Source organism: Colobus angolensis, unplaced genomic scaffold, assembly GCF_000951035.1.
Source record: "Colobus angolensis palliatus isolate OR3802 unplaced genomic scaffold, Cang.pa_1.0 Scaffold203, whole genome shotgun sequence".
NCBI classification, from domain to species: Eukaryota; Metazoa; Chordata; class Mammalia; order Primates; family Cercopithecidae; genus Colobus; species Colobus angolensis.
Window position 1 is genome coordinate 3,919,069 of NW_012115189.1, and position 15,162 is coordinate 3,934,230.

The 15,162-nt window shown below is 38.6% G+C and overlaps 1 protein-coding gene across 1 annotated transcript in view; it reads right to left on the bottom strand.

Annotated features, from left to right (window-relative positions):
* The window catches only part of MDN1 (MDN1, midasin homolog (yeast)), a 205,712-nt gene that overhangs the window by 63,043 nt on the left and 127,507 nt on the right, over positions 1-15,162 (bottom strand). Inside the window, exons 40-52 of the mRNA XM_011941954.1 lie at positions 14,737-14,826; positions 14,368-14,631; positions 13,962-14,223; positions 12,252-12,411; positions 11,251-11,367; positions 10,155-10,363; positions 9,074-9,222; positions 8,505-8,716; positions 7,966-8,186; positions 6,624-6,737; positions 4,134-4,266; positions 3,009-3,124; positions 1,721-1,854 (exon numbers count right to left, since the gene is read on the bottom strand). Coding sequence (XP_011797344.1) covers positions 1,721-1,854; positions 3,009-3,124; positions 4,134-4,266; positions 6,624-6,737; positions 7,966-8,186; positions 8,505-8,716; positions 9,074-9,222; positions 10,155-10,363; positions 11,251-11,367; positions 12,252-12,411; positions 13,962-14,223; positions 14,368-14,631; positions 14,737-14,826 — 2,181 coding nt within the window. The remainder of the gene's footprint in view (positions 1-1,720; positions 1,855-3,008; positions 3,125-4,133; positions 4,267-6,623; positions 6,738-7,965; positions 8,187-8,504; positions 8,717-9,073; positions 9,223-10,154; positions 10,364-11,250; positions 11,368-12,251; positions 12,412-13,961; positions 14,224-14,367; positions 14,632-14,736; positions 14,827-15,162) is intronic.

The window sequence follows — 15,162 nt, forward strand, 5'->3', positions numbered from 1 at the left end:
CTGATTACATGTTAAGTTTCAAAAAAAAAAAAAAAAAAAAAAAAAATCTGGAAAACAGAGTTTGATGACTTCCTGGTAACGATTTTTCTGATGAGATTTGTGATTTTTCACAAGCATGACTTTTTATTTATTTATATTGAAGAATGAAATGTGCCAACTCAGTGAACAATATTTTCCAAGTTACCAATGCACGCGCTATAAACTAATGCAGGGTCAAAGTCCATCCAAGGTGCAAACTAGGCCAATGATTTTTTTTTTTTTTTAAGACAGAGTATTGCTCTGTCCCCCAGGCTGGAGTACAATGCACGATCTCAACTCACTGCACCCTCCGTCTCCCAGGTTCAAGTGATTCTCCTGCCTCAGCCTCCCAAGTAGCTGGGATTACAGGCGCCTGCCATCATACCCAGCTAATTTTTTTGTATTTTTAGTAGAGACGGGGTTTCACCATGTTAGCCAGCCTGATGGTCTCGATCTCCTGACCTCGTGATTTGCCTGCCTCAGCCTCCCAAAGTGCTGGGGTTACAGGTGTGAGACACCGCACCTGGCCGTGGCCAGTGAATTTTAACACGAGAAGTTCACTGATTATTTGCTCAGATTCTCCATTGCTAATAACACTTACAAAACTATTTGTCGTTTTTGGTGTGCCATCAAATAAAAATATCTGAAATTATATGAAATGGTTACTAAAATACTCCTCCCCTTTCCAATCTCCTAACTATAGGAGGCCAGTTTTTCTTCATAAACTTTATCCCAAACAACATACTACAAGAATCCATCTTCTCACAAGCCAGACATACAGAGAATTGCAGGAATGTAAAACAGTTCCATTTCTCAATTTTTATTTTAGAAATTGCTATTTTTTATTGAAAATAAGTTATTCATATTAACATGAAATTCTTTGCTACTGTATTTTTAAGCATATTTATGGGTTTTTAAATATTTTTCAGATTTAGTTCTTAATACGTAAAAACTGACAGATGTAACATCTTTGGGGTTTTTGAGAACCTTTAAGAGTACAGAGGCAGAGATCAAAAAGTTTAAGACTGGCTGCTCTACTTTACTTGACTTACTAGAATAATCTGGATTAAAAACTCCATGTAACCCACATGTAACAATAATGTCTAAGAGGACTTAAGTGGATTAAAAAATAACTGTTACAATCTAACACAGGTGAACAAATAAAAAATGGTAGTAGATCCATGGAATGGAATACTATTCAGCAATAAAGAGGAATGAACGACTGATACATGAAACCACATGGATGCATCTCCAAATCACAATGCTGCATGAAGGAAGATAAACAAAAACGTATATATACTGCATAATTCCACCTATAGAAAATACAACTGATCCTCAGTAACAGAGAGTAGATCAACGGCTACCTGGTTGTGGGTAGGAGCAGGAAAGAAGAAAATACAAAAAGGGAATGAGGAAACTTTTTGGGGTGATGGATATGTTCATCATCTTGACTGTGATAATGGTTTCACAGGTGTATACATGTCAAAACTTACACACTTTAAATACATGCAGTTTATAATATGTAAATTATACCCCAATAGATTTAAAATATGTGTATAGGTATATTTAAAACTGTTAAGAATAAATTTCTTGAATAACATTGGGCATACATCAACACTGAACTTAGTCTTAGTCCTAAGAATCTTTATACCAAGAAACATAAATTTTGTTGTTTAAAATAAAACAAGGTGCAGTTCCTTACCTCATATACAATGGCATCAGACACCATTCCCTGGGAGGACTGTACCCAGAGCAGGACTAGTGCATCACAAAGTTCAAAAAAAGCAGCAAGATTGACCACAATTTCATGGGGCAGAGTGTGATAGCTCTCTGGATCTGAGAGTCAACATAAATGAGAACATTTCATCAGATTTAAAATAATCTCTGGACATTTTCCAAATAAATTGTAATCTACAACTTAAATGTTATTCCCAGTACAAAGGTCAATAGTGAAAGAGCAAAAGCAAATTCTTCACCTACTACTGGTTGTGTGTCTCTTATCTGAAATGCTTAGAAAATCAGAAGTCTTTCAGATTTTGAATTTTTTTTTGATTTTGGAATCTTTGCATATACATAATGAGATATCTTGGGGATATACATAGTCCAAACTTTCTATTTTACAATATTTTAAATAATTTTATGCATGAAACAAAGTTTGGACTGCATTTTGACCATGGCTCATCATATGAGGTCAGGTATAAAATTTTCCATTTGTGGCATCATGTCAGTACTCAAAAAGTTCCCAATTTTGGAGCATTTCAGATTTCAAATTTTCATATTAGGGATGTTCAATCTGTATTATTAAACTTGGCAACTGAGGCATGTATACCTACAGATGTAAACAATGTCTCACTGAAAAATGCAGATTATAAAGAAAAAAATGTATATTTTTTACAAGTATTTAAGTATAAAATGAAAACTAAGTACATATGTTTAGATGGATAGTTAACACCAATAGATATGAGAAAATATAAATGAAACTATTACTAACAGTAGCTGATGTAAAGATGAACTTTTTCAATTTTTATACTTTAATAGTTTGAATTTTTTCCAACAAGCACAACTATCTTTTCAATTAACAAAAAATAAAGATGGGAGAAATGCTCCCTTCTACAATAAATGCTTATGAATATGCACTTTTTCAGCCGACAGACCTAGTTTTCAAGTGGCTCTGTTACTTTCTGAAGATGTGATCTTGAGCATCTCCGTGTCTCCCTGTCTCACTAATAACATGGGGACGTATATCACAGGTGGCTATAAAAAGTAAATGAGATCAAGGACACACAAAAAGCATTTAGCTAAGCACCTGGCACAAAGTAAGTGCTGAGTAAATGTTAGCCATTACTATTGACTAAGGGGACATGTTTAAAATCAGGCCAGCAGATTAAAAGAAACCAGTAAACAGCAGTAGATGCTGAATATGCCTCAACTTCAGCAACATTATGCAATCAGATACTTCATTAGAGAACACAAAAGGTAAATGTTCTTACCTTGATGGAATTCAAAGGACATTCTCAAAACACTATCTCTTAGCTTTTTGCTACCAACAGAAACCAAATTGGCTTCAGTAAAAACCCGTTTTTCCCGATCAAGATATATGATTGTCCTGGAATGAGATTCAAAAAACATAACAAATAGTTATCGGTTAATAACATTTTCAATCATATCCTCTATTTGCTGGAACACTTGGAACATCAGGGTCCTTCATCCTGCCATTCCTCTCCTGCATCTGCAAATCTTGGACTAAAGAGATGGAGATGAAAGTGGCAACTACTAAGGTGAAGGGAAAGAAAATCGATGGATGGAGAAAGCTGGGTCTAGGCAGACTGTCAGGCCTCGGTCTGCCACGATCTGACAAACTGCACTGTGAACTCTTCAAAGTGGCCATGGTAGAAATGGAGGAGTTGGGGGAGTAGCAGAGTAGAGGCTGGTAGCTTTCAAGGCAACCTCTGAGGTACACACTATACTTGTGGATTCACTTTGAAAATTACGTAAATTCATATGTGAGTGTGTACATAAGTATGGAGGTGTTATTATGTCTCCAACATTTGAGGACAGGAAATGATGTGGACAGAGAGATGGCTGAGGAAGAGACAAGTAAAAACAAGTAGGTGAAAATGGGAGGAGCTGCTAGGAATTAAACAAAAACCAGGCTGGGCACAGTGGCTCACACCTATAATCCCGGCACTTTGGGAGAATGAGGCAGGTGGATCACTTGAGCTCAGAAGACCAGTCTGGGGCAAAACCTCGTCCCTACAAAAAAGTACAAAAATTAGCCAGGTGTGGTGGTGGTGTGTACCTGTAGTCCCAGCTACTTGGGAGGCTGAGGTGGGAGGATGGCTTAAGCCCAGGAGGCAGAAATTGCAGTGATCCAAGATTATGCCACTGCACTCCAGCCTCAGTGACAGAGCTAGACCCTGTCTCAAAAGCAAAACAAAAACAGAAAACAGTAGAAATATGATTATCATACGATAAAGGCAATCATGTCCAACACCCCACAATTTCTCAGGTTCACAAAATTCAACACACATAAGCTGTTTGACAGATTCTTAGGAAAGGTATAATCTGAGAAGCCAGCGAGGCAAACAGTGCCCAGGGCAGCAGGTTTCACTTACTTGTTTGCAGCTGATTCTAAAAGGGCAAAGAGCTGGTCAGGCTGGTCCGTTTGTGGGTCAAAGTCCATCAAATTTCTAATCATGTCCAGAGCCTGCATATTCCATCGGGGGTCCAGAGGGATCACAAATTCATCTAGTTTAAAAACAGAACAAAACAAAAATCATAAATATTGGAGTTAAATTCCTTGCCTGGGAAGCTTCAGTTGAATATTTTCATTGCTTTACTTTGAGCACATTGAATCCTGATGGGGAAGAGGCTGAACCAGTAAACACCATGAGTTTCATCCCATAATACTAGAACAGCAGGGTTTAATAGCTTTTACACTCTTTCTTTTCCAAATGCAAAGTATCTGTATGTACTGAAAGTTCACCCCAATGCAGGATATAAAGGTAATCCCGGCCGGGCGCGGTGGCTCAAGCCTGTAATCCCAGCACTTTGGGAGGCCGAGACGGGCGGATCACCAGGTCAGGAGATCGAGACCATCCTGGCTAACACGGTGAAACCCCATCTCTACTAAAAATACAAAAAAAACTAGCCGGGCGAGGTGGCGGGCGCCTGTAGTCCCAGCTACTCGGGAGGCTGAGGCAGGAGAGTGGCGTAAACCCGGGAGGCGGAGCTTGCAGTGAGCTGAGATCCGGCCACTGCACTCCAGCCCAGGCGACAGAGCAAGACTCCGACTCAAAAAAAAAAAAAAAAAAAAAAAGGTAATCCCTACTAGAACACAATTCCAACCAATGAATTCACTTCCTGATATCACACTAATCCATGGGCTAAATTACACAGTGGTCACCATTAGCTCAAAAAAAAAAAAATTACGTACATGGCAGAAAACGAATGAATACACCTATCTGTTTTCATTAAGAAAACAAGGCAATTTTTTTAAACTTAAAAACAATTTCTCTATAATCAGAGTGTGCCTGCTGCTGTGGCTGCTGCTGCCCCACAATCCTCTGGCTCACATCTGACACAACTTCTGTGAAGCAGCAGGAGGAGACTGACACTCTCCAGAAGTTGTGAAAACCCAAGGAAGGAAGGCAAGACACAAAAAGGGTAACATTAAGTTGAAGGTGGCTGGCAGGACGGTTCAGTGGAGCACTTTAAGTTTTAAGATCATCCACCATGTAGTAGACTACCCAGACTACCCAGGACATACTGTGAACAGCAGGTACATTCAGGAAGGAACCCATATTCCAATGCTTAGTAAGATAAAAAGGTTACAAAACTGAAAAGGACAGTTAGAGTCAATGTGTTCCAACAGACAAGTGAGGCCTGCTGAAAATGAAAGCTGCTACTGTAGAACTGTGTTTGTAAAAGTTACAATCCTCTCATAGTGGAAAGCCATGACTTAGTTCAGCCATAACTTGACTAGCAAAGTATTTTTCTCTATTGTTTGATTTCTTCCCATTCACTCCATGATCTTTAGTGCACATAAAGGAATTATTTAGCACAAAAGCATCATGCATTATTTTTTTCTAAACCAAATGGCCAGTGGCATATTTTGATCAACATCAAATGAAGATGGAGGTAGAAAATTTTAAATCTGGTCTTGTGAAAATGCCCATTTTCCTAATTAATGCTTGTGTCAATCAAGTTAATATTACACTGTTCTAGGAAATGTTTATTCTCTCATTCCTTATTTTAAAAAAATAAATTTTGAATACTTCCTTTGATCAGATATCTTAGATGTCTATTTCTGTCATCACTATGGTTTTATAACTTTGTCATCAAAGCTTTCTCAGAGACACGGTCTGGCTCTGTTGCCCAGGCTAGAATGCAGTCAGTGGCACTATCACAGCTCACTGCAGCCTCAAACTCCTGGACTTAAGCAATCCTCCTATCTCAACCTCCCAAGTAGCTGGACCACAGGTAAAAGCCACCATATCTATCATTAAAGTTTCATATTTTCTTAAACTAAATGACCCTGTTTAACTTTCCTTTAAGTCAAATATCTCGTGGTTTGAAACTCTTCCTACTAACAATACTGGTAGACAACACAAAGTTAAAGGTGGAAGGGACCTCAGAGAAATAAGAGCTTAATTCCCCTAGTTTCTAAACACAGGCAGAAACAGTAAATGATAAGCCAAAAATCTCCCAAGCCAGTTTGTGGCAGAGTTGGTACCACAGCCCAGTGTTCCAACTGCTAGATTCTTTTCACTCCATGGCATATCATCAGCCTCCTTCAGAAGCTGGAAGATAAATGGATAGTTTCAGGCCAGGCATGGTGGCTCAAGCCTCTAGTCCCAGCACTTTGGGAGGCCAAAGCAAGAGGATCATTTGAGGCCAGGGCAACTTAGTGACACCCTGTCCCACTGGGGAGTGGGGGAAGGTAGTTTCAAAAAAAAAAAGAGGGAAAATTTGCTTCTGCATATCATGAGTCTTCTAAAAACTACTGTTATGTTGAGACCTCTAACAGGTAAGATCTTTTCCCCATAAACTCAAAAGATAAGTTTCCAAAACAGTGCTGAGAGCTACAAATCAAAAGTTCATACCTGTCGCATTTGGTTGTAATATTTTGAAAACATTACTGACTGCACCTGAGAGGGAATGTGAGTAAAAATTCCTGAGAGATGCAGCACTGGCTTCCAAATGAATCTGTATGGACTCTGTGGAGGAAGGTGAAACCAGTGTTAGACTCTAAAGCAGTGCTATCCAACTGAACGTTCTGCAGAGATGAAAATGTTCTATAGCTGCATAGAATAACCACTAGTTATATATGAGGACTTGAAATGTGGCCAGTGCAACTAAAGGACTGGATTTTTGATTTTTTTAAATCTACATTTACATTTTAGTCGCTCTCTGTGGCTGGCTACTGGCTATCATATAGGATAACAGAGACAAAAATATTTATAAAAATTCTCTACACATATTTAAACAGATGACCACATGTGTTACAAAATATTATAAATATCCATTGGTTTATCGACAAATTCTCATGAAGTAGAAAGGCTCATGTAAACTCAATTACTTAATCTCCACCAACAAATTCCATGTTCCATACTTTACAATTCAAGCAATGTTGTTATTGTTGCTTTGTCCTCTCTTAAAATGAAAGAACTACAAAGAAAGTACAGGTGGCTCTCCATATCTAAGGGTTCCACATGTGTGGAATTCAACCAACTACAGATCAAAAATATTCAAAAATTTAAAAAAACAAAAAATAAAAATACAACAAAAATAATATAAGTTTTAAAACAACATACTACAACTATTTACATAGTATTAGGTATGGTTAAGTAATCCAGAGATGATTTAATGCATACAGGGGGATGTGTGTAGGGTATATGAAAATACTATCCCATTTCATATAAGGGGCCTTAGCGCCCACGTATGTTAGTGTCCCTGGGTGGGTGGGGGAGGGAGAGTCCTTGTATCAATCCCCCACAGATACCAAGGGACAACTCCAAGTGGGACAACATGGAACACTGGAACTAAAATAAGATTAGAATCTTACATATTTTTAGAAGAAATGCATTTATCAAAACTAATACCTTTCCCAGATAGAATGGTTCTGCAGCAGCAGTACAGCACAAAAAGCAGATGTTCAAAACTAAAAAGTAAAATAATACAGTATGCTTTCCTTTTGAATTTGTTAGGAAGGTGAATATGTCCTGAAATGCTAAAGGATAACATGGAAACAAAAGTTTATCTTGTGACACATCTACAGGCAGACTTGCTCCTCAACAGTAATGCTAGGCCACAAATATCTTCCTAGGAGATCTCCCAACTGTAATTTTAACAGTGTAGTCACAGATTAACACAGCTGCTGAGGCACTTAAATAGCATAAATGTATATAAATCACATCACTGGACAAATTAAGCTGTTCTACTCACCAAGCCCCTGCGGTATATTCTTGGCTAAATGATAAAGCCATTTAACTCTGAGCATCCAATCCTGATTGGTTGCTCTTTCTATGAGCAATTTAACAGCCATGGCCAAAACATCTGGTTCATCGATCCAGTAAGTATTCACTTCGACTGCATTGAATTTCAGGTTCTCAGGGCTGGAGGACTGCATAATTTTCTCTAAGTCTTGCAAGGTAAGAGGCTGACTCCTGAAATTCATTTGAATGAATAAACTCAGTACTAGAATAACCTTTTATTTCACATTCCAAATAACTGAGAAAACCCCTTTCACAAATATTGGATCAAAGGTAAGAGAGAAAAGGTGAGTCTTCCACAGAGGAAGAAAGGTAAAACATACCTAGTAAATAATAAATAGTGAGTGGTATCACAATGAACAATAAAACTATGACAGCTGCATAATAAATGGCCACAGAATGCTCCAGTTAAATACATTGTGTCCTGACCATTTCCAGCAAAAACAAAAACCAGTCAAGAAACCAGAGACACAAGCTGAAGGCTCCACTGACCTTGTCCAGCTGCTGGTTTTCATGCTCATCCTGTTGAGACAATATGCTAAGATCTGTCCATCACTTCGGACTGTAGACAGGTGAGAATCTTCAGTAGCAAAGAGAGCTGAGGGCACAGAATCTGGCCACAGTCCCATGCCAAGAATGGAGTCTCCCCAGGTTTCATGTGCTCGCAGAGAAGAAACATGTTTCTCCAGTAAAGCCTGTACAAGCTGGTAGGAGACAAAAACACAATACAGTGGTACCAACATAAAAGTGATATTCACCAAAAAACAGCAAAGTAATAATATTCCATGTGACCACCTCACAACAACCTGTAATCACTCTTCAATGAAAAACACAAGTTAAATTCTACTTTTCCTGATTACATGTTAAGTTTCAAAAAAAAAAAAAAGGAATATTTATAGTCAAGCTATTTTCCAGAGAAGTACCTGGATACTAGATCTCTATTAAAGCAAACTGCGGTGGTCAACTCTCTCAGGTCACTGGGTTGCCACCTTTAAAATTTCCTTGTACTGGATAATGTAGGGTATTACAACTTAGAAACATTCTGCAATACTTCATAGTACCTTCCGGTTTGCTGGTGAATGCTGGGAACAGACATATACTTCCCAGCATGCTTCAGAAAAGGCTCTGTCTAAACTCAGCCCTCGTTGCAGGTACTGGACAATCAGTATGGCTGTCCGGATTAGAGTTGATACAGAAGATGTTGGAGAACCTATTAAAAAAAATTGCCATCTATAAACAATAGTCTTTAAAATCTCCAATGAAAATGGATAAATTCTGTCCTTCTATCAAACCTCCTTCCACTCAGCCCCACCCAAATACTTACTTTACAAAACCTTCTAAGTAGACTCTAGAGCCCCCGAGGGCACAATGGACCCGTAGGAACCTTTGTATTCCTATCTCCCCTGTTTCTCTCTGGTTGTCTGCAGTTTATTATGAAGGACTCACTTATAGATGTGATAAAGCCTGGTCACATATACCCTTAATCTAATGCTGACACACAATGAAGGTGGCAAGTTGAGTGTAACCTCATAAAAGACCATGGGATTTGAAATCCAACAGACCTATTTGCAAATTCCAGCTGTTACTATTAACCGATAAATTACTCAAACTCTGAGTCTTCTCTGGAAAATGAAAACATATGCCTTGCAGAACTAATGTAAAGATTAAATAAACAATCTGCATGGTACCCAACACAGAGTAGTTAACCAACAAGCAATACTCCATTTATTATCTCGCTCCTTTTTGTGTAATTGAACATTTAGAAAAAAGTAACACCTGTCTGCTTTAAATAACTCAGTTTCCTCTTTATTCCAGCTTCAAGAGGCTGTTGATGACCCTGGAGAAATGATGGGCAAACTTCATAAACCTCAGTGCGTAAAGCAGAATTACTCAAGGGTTAGCCTCTGCTTACTCGCATCAGAATGACATAGGAAGCGTCTTTCAGATATTGATTCCTGTGCCTCGCCCTGCCCTGCTAAACCCAATCTCTTGGGGTGTCTGGAAATCCACATTTTTAACAAGTTTTCCTGATAATTTCTATATACATTAAATGTAAGAAATCTTTGACTAGCAGTCCAATGGAATAACATAAATTTCTTGAAGACTAAAACTCTGCAAAGGCCCAAAAGTCAAGCACCTCACCTACAACAGTACTCCGGATCTGTGTGTGTAGAGCCAAGAGGATGTCACATACACTGTTCCCCACCAATCCAAGGCTGTGCAGCAGAACTTTCAAATCCAGGTTGTCTGGGGTGCTCACATCCCCTTCCCCTGAAATGTAGATTTCGAGTCCACGATTTCTCATAGCTCGGGATATATCTCCATGGATAGGATCCATCGAGAGGAAAAGTCTAGAAAAATAGCAATTCAAATAAAAAAACTATTTTAGATCCCAGTGCAACCAAAGGTGTAGCTCAGCATCAGTCAGTGAGGGCAAATCCTATGTGGCTCATTGTCACAGAATTCACATCAAGGATCTTTTATTTCTAGTATGCATCAATATAGCAAAAGATTTTCTCTAAAACAATTTCCTAAGGAACTGTGTATGATATATATCCAGTGTACCTTTAGTATTGAGAACTCTAAAAATTTAACCTTCAGATATTCCCCAAAGTAGGCTGTACTAATTCATTATTTTAACTCAACCTACAGACAGCAGAACAGGAAGCAAGTGTAGTCTCCTGAAACAACTGGCTTCATATATTGAATGTCCATCAACATCTTCATCTAGTTATCTGACACCTCTCATTTATGTCTGAAAGTAAACAGCTGATTCCCTGTAGACTCTCCCCGAACTAAACCTGCTCCTTTACCAATGAATGGCAACCCCATTTACCCAGTTACTCAAGCCAAAAACATAGGTGTCATCCTTGATTCTTCTTTTCTCAACCCACATGTCCATCAGCAAATCAACTCATTGGACCACCCTCATCTAAGCCACTGTGATGTGTTGCCTAAATTACTGCAAAAGGATTGTGACTGGTATCTCTGCTTCCCACCTTTGTCACCAATGCAAGGCAAGGACCTTGCTCCTCTTGTTTATGCTATGTTCCCACAGCCCAGCAGTGCCTGGCAAATAGTAAAGCCTCAGTAAGCATTTGTTAAGTGAATTAATAAATGGGTGAACTTCCCCATGATTCAGTTTATAAATAAAATATAGAAGGAAGTCCTACTGAACATCTTCCTCTGCTACTGAAGCTGTCAGATTCTGAGGCAGAAATGTAAGAGCTATAAATACCTGAAATTGGGATTTGGTGTTATCGTGGGAGTGGATCCATCTATCATTCCTCTCTCACTAATAGTGAGGACACCTCCAGGTTCAAGCAAAGCATTCAAACGATCCAACACTGATGGGCTGCAGAGACAGAATTCAGATGGAGGATAGGTTAACATGCTGCATTGACTCTTCTTTCCTTCCATGCACGGGGCTCCAAATGCTTTTGACTCACATTTCCTTTTGGCACAATCACTCACCTAGATACAACAGTGATCTCTCCAAAGTAGATTCCCCATTATTTCCCTTCTCACTTCCCTAGGCACATAGCCCAGGGCCTTATACACAGTAAAACATAAGATATTTTTGAATAAATGAAATTAAAGATACTGAAAAGTTCCTTGTACTATAACCTTTCCACTTTTTCTGCCCCCAATCCCTCCACATTATCAAATCCATTTAAGGTGGCTGGATTTCAATTTGTAACATTCAGATAAATGCTCCATGAAGAAATAGCCATCATCTAACTTGTAGTAGCTTCTATGTTAACACTTCTTGTTAATAGTTAACTTCTATGTTAATAGTTTCACACTTGTCCTTTGCCTTACTGTGAGATCAAGAATGATACGTGGTTGAATCTCTGTGTCACTGATGGCCATTTAATAAATGCCTGCACTGTGTCAGACTCTGCATTAGAAAACACTGCACTAAAGAAACCCTAACAAAAGACTTCTGATATTAAATTAAAAGGCCTAACTCAAAGGACATTGCCAGAAGTAATCCAATTTTGTTAGCCTTTGGTTCAGCTCAAAATTATCATACAGAGCTGAAATCTTACAGCTATCTGATGACAAACTACAACTGTTCACCATAGGGAGAAGTCTATAGACTATGGCTGAGGGTGCCTACATAATTAAGAAAAATAGTATCTTCAAAATACCAGCACTTCTATCTGGGTTTCTACTTTGACAAGCATATCCCAAATTTCAAGCTGGACCACTGATGATTAGGCATAAGGTTCTTACTTGCAGAAGTTAACATTGTCCATCAGAAGCCAGTCTCCAGACTTCAGGGCCTGAACCAACATGCTGTCAACCCATTCAAATGTGCCATGGCTACGGCCACTGGCTGACTGTATAAGCTTCACACCAAAGCTTCGGAACTCTTCAACAAGTTTGGCAAACTCTGAAATGTCACAAGGAAGAATCACCATCCACAGCACTTAACTTCAAACCAAGAATTAAGTTTATGAAAAGGAAGCTTGATACTTCTAGCCAAGGTCTTTAAGATTTCATAATAGAATAAATAGAAGAATGTTTTGCTTCTGTTTATACACAGATAGGAAAGTTAAGTTTAAGACAGAAAATACTTCTTAATGGCTCTCTGTATTAATAGCTACTTGGGGTTGACTATAGGGTGATAGAGGTGGCAAATGATTTTTCTGTATTATGGTTTCTCAAATGGCAAAAGGATGTTTCTCACCTATCAGTGCATTTATACTAAATGAAAGTGCTATAACTTCACACAGTGCAAACTGCGCTTCCTTTATAATGAGCATATCATATGATTATAGTAATAACTGGTAATTACTAGACAAATGCTTTATAGTTTATATAGCCCTTCCCTGGAAAATTTTCAAATGATCCTTTTGGTTAGAAACTGTTTTATGACTATTTTTCATATCACAAGGTAATACACATTGGATTTCTACTTCGAAAGATGAGGTAGTAACAACGTTTAGATTTAACATACCATAGCCCAACCACTTGCTAACTGCAAAACTGTAGGCAAGTAATTTCTACTTGCCTTCACTCACATGAACACTCACATCTTCATCTATTAGATGTAGATAATCCTTCCTATAATGCAGTGTTGTCATGGTGATTAAAAGTACATATATTCAGTATAGTGTTTACAACAGAAATTCTTAACTCAATAATGAGTTTTACAATACCCATTTAAAAATATATGACACGTGACTCCATCAGATATCTTTTATAATTAGAGTGAATGAGTAAAGGATTTCAAGTTCAAATGGCAGACTTAAAGTGAGAAATGACGGATCAACAATGAAGTAAGTAAATGAGTGGCCCACCGCCACAGATTAAACATTTGCTGGCCTAGAAGTGGGATGTCTGATTTCTTCAGCCATAAGGAATCAACACTTTGTAATCAGTTACAAGCAGGCTTTGGAAATAAAGAAAGACAAGCATAGTGACAGACACAAGCTATGGGCCTTTAGGTTGAATCCTCCCTAAGAGCATGCTCACCACCACTCTGAAAGTGGCACCACAAAATCAGAGAAGTTTCCATGTTAATTGAATGGCATACAGAATGATGTATTTCCTCCATCTCCACACAAATGAATAAACACATCCTATGAATTCAGACTCCTACTCTTCAGTTTAAAACGCTCTATTTCCTGAGAAATTACTGAGTAAAAAAATAGCCGATAACAATACAAGTTTTATATGCTGTTTTATCATTATAGGTGATTACACACAAAATAAACCACAAAGCATGGTAACCAATTTTTTTCCAATTTGATTTTTCATGATCAACTATTCTGAATACTTTACCTCAGCTGCATTTTACTTTCTAGGCCAAACTTTCCCACAAGTTCTGATCGTTAATAATTATTAAATTAATACAAAACATGTGTAAATCTGTTACGTGTAAATGGACACAATATAAGCAATGATAAGTGCCTGATACAGCGATCCAAATATACATACCTGCCTTCGAGTATGAGTTGATTTTATTGTTGAGTCGCTGCATAAGCAATAACACTGCTTCCAGTTTGTTGACAATCTCCATCGTGATAGCTTTACCACCTTCTCCAAGACACTTAGGCTTGTATGTCAGGAGGAAATGACTCCAGGCTCGCAGCACTACTTCTGCATCATCAGCACTGATAAGGAGGCTATCCCTTAACAGTGCCCTTACAGTACCCTCCACCTTCTCTAGCAGCTGCCTCCAAGGTCGTGTAAGATCAACCTGTAATTTCCAGAGGACATGAACTCATCATAGGGTCAGAGAATACCCTATGGTCAGAGTTGGTCACCACCAACTCAGAAGACCCTCAGTCAGATCACGGGGTTTATTACACTTTGCCAAAAAATATGAAGGCAGACTGGTTACCTGCTCAAATCCACCCAGCAGCTCAGTAGTATCCATTGCACTGTTCATTGCCATGATCTTTAATGTGTGGCCAGTAAGGTGTGCCAGAAGCTGGACCAGGCTGGTCTTGCCCACAGAGGCTGGCCCGACCAGGATGACCATCCAGCTCATTTGCACACACTTCATGATTGACTCCAGGGGCTGGAATGACTGGTGCAGGAGCAACAGGGGATGGCGGGACGGGTGAGGAACACAGCTCCCACGGGAAAGGACCGAGTAGCCCAACTGAAAAGACATGCCAGTGAGATTTCATGAGCGTGCCTGGTAGTGGGAGCAGAAGAAACCATTAAAAAAAAGTCAAAGGATAAAGGATTATTCTAGTCTCCTTACCTGAACATCATAGGGAGTGATACGAAATAGTCTGGTTCCCATGTATGGGCTGGAATTTGAACCAAACACATCCTTGAACACAGCAATGACCTAAAGGAAGAAGACAATGCAATAAAAACACAAATCACTCCACCTAATTCTTAGGCAAACTTGCTAGAAAACAACCACAGTGATAAGAGTCACCATTCTAAAAACACTGGCCACACTTCCCTTATCCTTTTGAATTTTCTCTTATAAAAAGGATCGAATGCATTTATTTAATTCTTTGGAATGAAAGTAAATTTGAGACTGAGAACATAGCAGTCATATTCCAAACTATCTGAGATTCCAGTGAGAATGCACCATAAATTAAATTGAAGCCATGAATGCTGTAATATCGAAATCTAGAAACAAAAAAGACCTGTTTGCTTTCATCATTGAAGATAC